This window comes from Aplysia californica, unplaced genomic scaffold (assembly GCF_000002075.1).
Source record: "Aplysia californica isolate F4 #8 unplaced genomic scaffold, AplCal3.0 scaffold00564, whole genome shotgun sequence".
Taxonomy (NCBI): domain Eukaryota; kingdom Metazoa; phylum Mollusca; class Gastropoda; order Aplysiida; family Aplysiidae; genus Aplysia; species Aplysia californica.
The window spans coordinates 192,363-194,346 of NW_004797834.1; the positions used below are offsets into that span (position 1 = coordinate 192,363).

At 37.0% G+C, this 1,984-nt stretch overlaps 1 protein-coding gene across 1 annotated transcript in view; it reads left to right on the forward strand.

Annotated features, from left to right (window-relative positions):
* Positions 1-1,311: 1,311 nt before the first annotated feature.
* The window catches only part of LOC101862529 (battenin), a 21,975-nt gene continuing 21,302 nt past the window's right edge, over positions 1,312-1,984 (forward strand). Inside the window, exon 1 of the mRNA XM_005106939.2 lies at positions 1,312-1,499. Within this exon, the coding sequence (XP_005106996.1) occupies positions 1,482-1,499 (18 nt within the window). The 5' untranslated portion in view covers positions 1,312-1,481. The remainder of the gene's footprint in view (positions 1,500-1,984) is intronic.

Consider the following 1,984-nt stretch of genomic DNA (forward strand, 5'->3'; position numbering starts at 1 on the left):
GGGGGGATTTAATGATCATCTAACACAACAATGTTACTTCTGCTACGGTACTATAAAAGTGAACCGAGATAAGTCCACCCAGGGTTGTATTCTTCCCATTTTAGAATACTTCTAGGGTGAAGATCTCTTTGAAACTGTCAGTATAAAAATTAATTCTCAAAAAATCAATTTGACAGATTACTATGCAAAGCCTACGGATCGGATTAACAAGTAAATATCCTCTTTGGAAAGTGGCGGCACAGAGTTCCCCTCGTCGTATGGATACGATAGTAAAACTGGACGTACGGATAGGATTTTTAAAAAAATTATCCTTTGCTAAATTCAAATTTTGTGAAATCAGAGAAACTTAAAAGTGTGTTTTGAGCCTGTATTTTAGTGCATCAACATAATTTTGTTTTGTGGAATGGGCTCGTATGGTATACCAAATGAACTCAGAATTATGCCTCTACAATGAACAATTTAAGATACGGTCGTATAGTTTCAAACAGATTTGAAAACAGTGCAGCCACGAAATAGGCCTACAATGTAAAAACTAGAATCGACATTGAATTCGGTGTACATTGGTATATTGTAGCCTATCTGAACCATTGGCTCTCTGTAGAACATGAACCTTTCTGCGCCTTGATTGTCGTTAGACTACGTTTGACATACCCAAATGAATACCTATCATTAGACTCTCAGCCCGAGACGCACTGTAATAGTAATCATATCTAGGCCAACACTTTATGAATCTTTGACAAAGGCAAATGAGTATCAGAACCCGTGGTCATATTATCTCAAGTTTTTATCAGTCCCAAGCTCTATCAGACTTCGTCCATGTACAAAGTCAGCCTTGGAACATTGTAAACCACAGTTGACGTGACGGGAAACCCAGCCTCATGCACTTACACATTCACTTTAACTCATTGGGGAAGCACATTATCTGGATTGAAGTTGTACTGCTTTGGGGCACTTGAAATAAAAAGCATAACTTTTTTTCAGTTCTCTTTCTTTATCTGAAACTTTGAAAATGTAAAAGCCAGGCAACAACACGCATGCTATGCAAATTTGTATTTCTGAATTGTGAAGTAAGGTTTGAAATGTGCCTTAACATTGCCTGCGATCTGCTGCTGGTTGGATAATAATGTTATCTGTCCACCATGTCCTTAAAGAGTTAAACGTATTAACTTCCCTGTTATTTGGACTATCTCGCAGGTAGCCAATAGTTATCGTGTTCGAGACTCTCCTTGAATAAACATTCAACAAAGCTAAAAAAAAAGTTTAATTAAGTCAACACTGCCGCTAACCAAGCCAAAGTTTAGAAAACGAATTTCCCCTAAAGCCAGGGTGTTTCCTCAAGGATATGAAGTGTTATTAAATCAAGGGAATAATTCATAACTATTTGTGGATCAAACTATACTTTTCTTGATTTGTTGCGATGACATTATTCGTCAGCTAATTTTGAGGAGTTTTAGTCATTGTTTTGTGTGATCTGCTACAACATGGCATTCAGAAACTGGGTAAGTAGGAGACGCGGGAACTGTACATAATATTAGTTATCAATCCATTTATTTAAGACAAAGCCAGACACATTTACAGAGATGATAAGTCACATAATGTAGTGACCAGAGATCGAAAACCCCTTAGTTATGTCGCATACGAGGCCTGATCGGAATGATTTATAAGAATGGGTGAACTTAAGGACTTTGTTTATTTTCTATTCCTGTATTCTATTTGCTTTTTTCAGGTGCTTCATTAAAAGAGCAGCATACAAACAGCATCTTCTCAATTATCTCTCTTTGAAAGAAAAAAAAAACCCTTCATTTTTTGCCCACAAATCTAATCCACACTTCCAATGTTCATATTTCATACGTAACCATACTAGAATGATTAATTCCCATCAGGCTGCTGAGTCTTTGAAAGATCTAGGCCTACGATTCAGTTTTCACGTGTTAACAAATTATTGGAGGAGGAGCTAATTATTGGAGGAGGAGGAGGAGGAGGA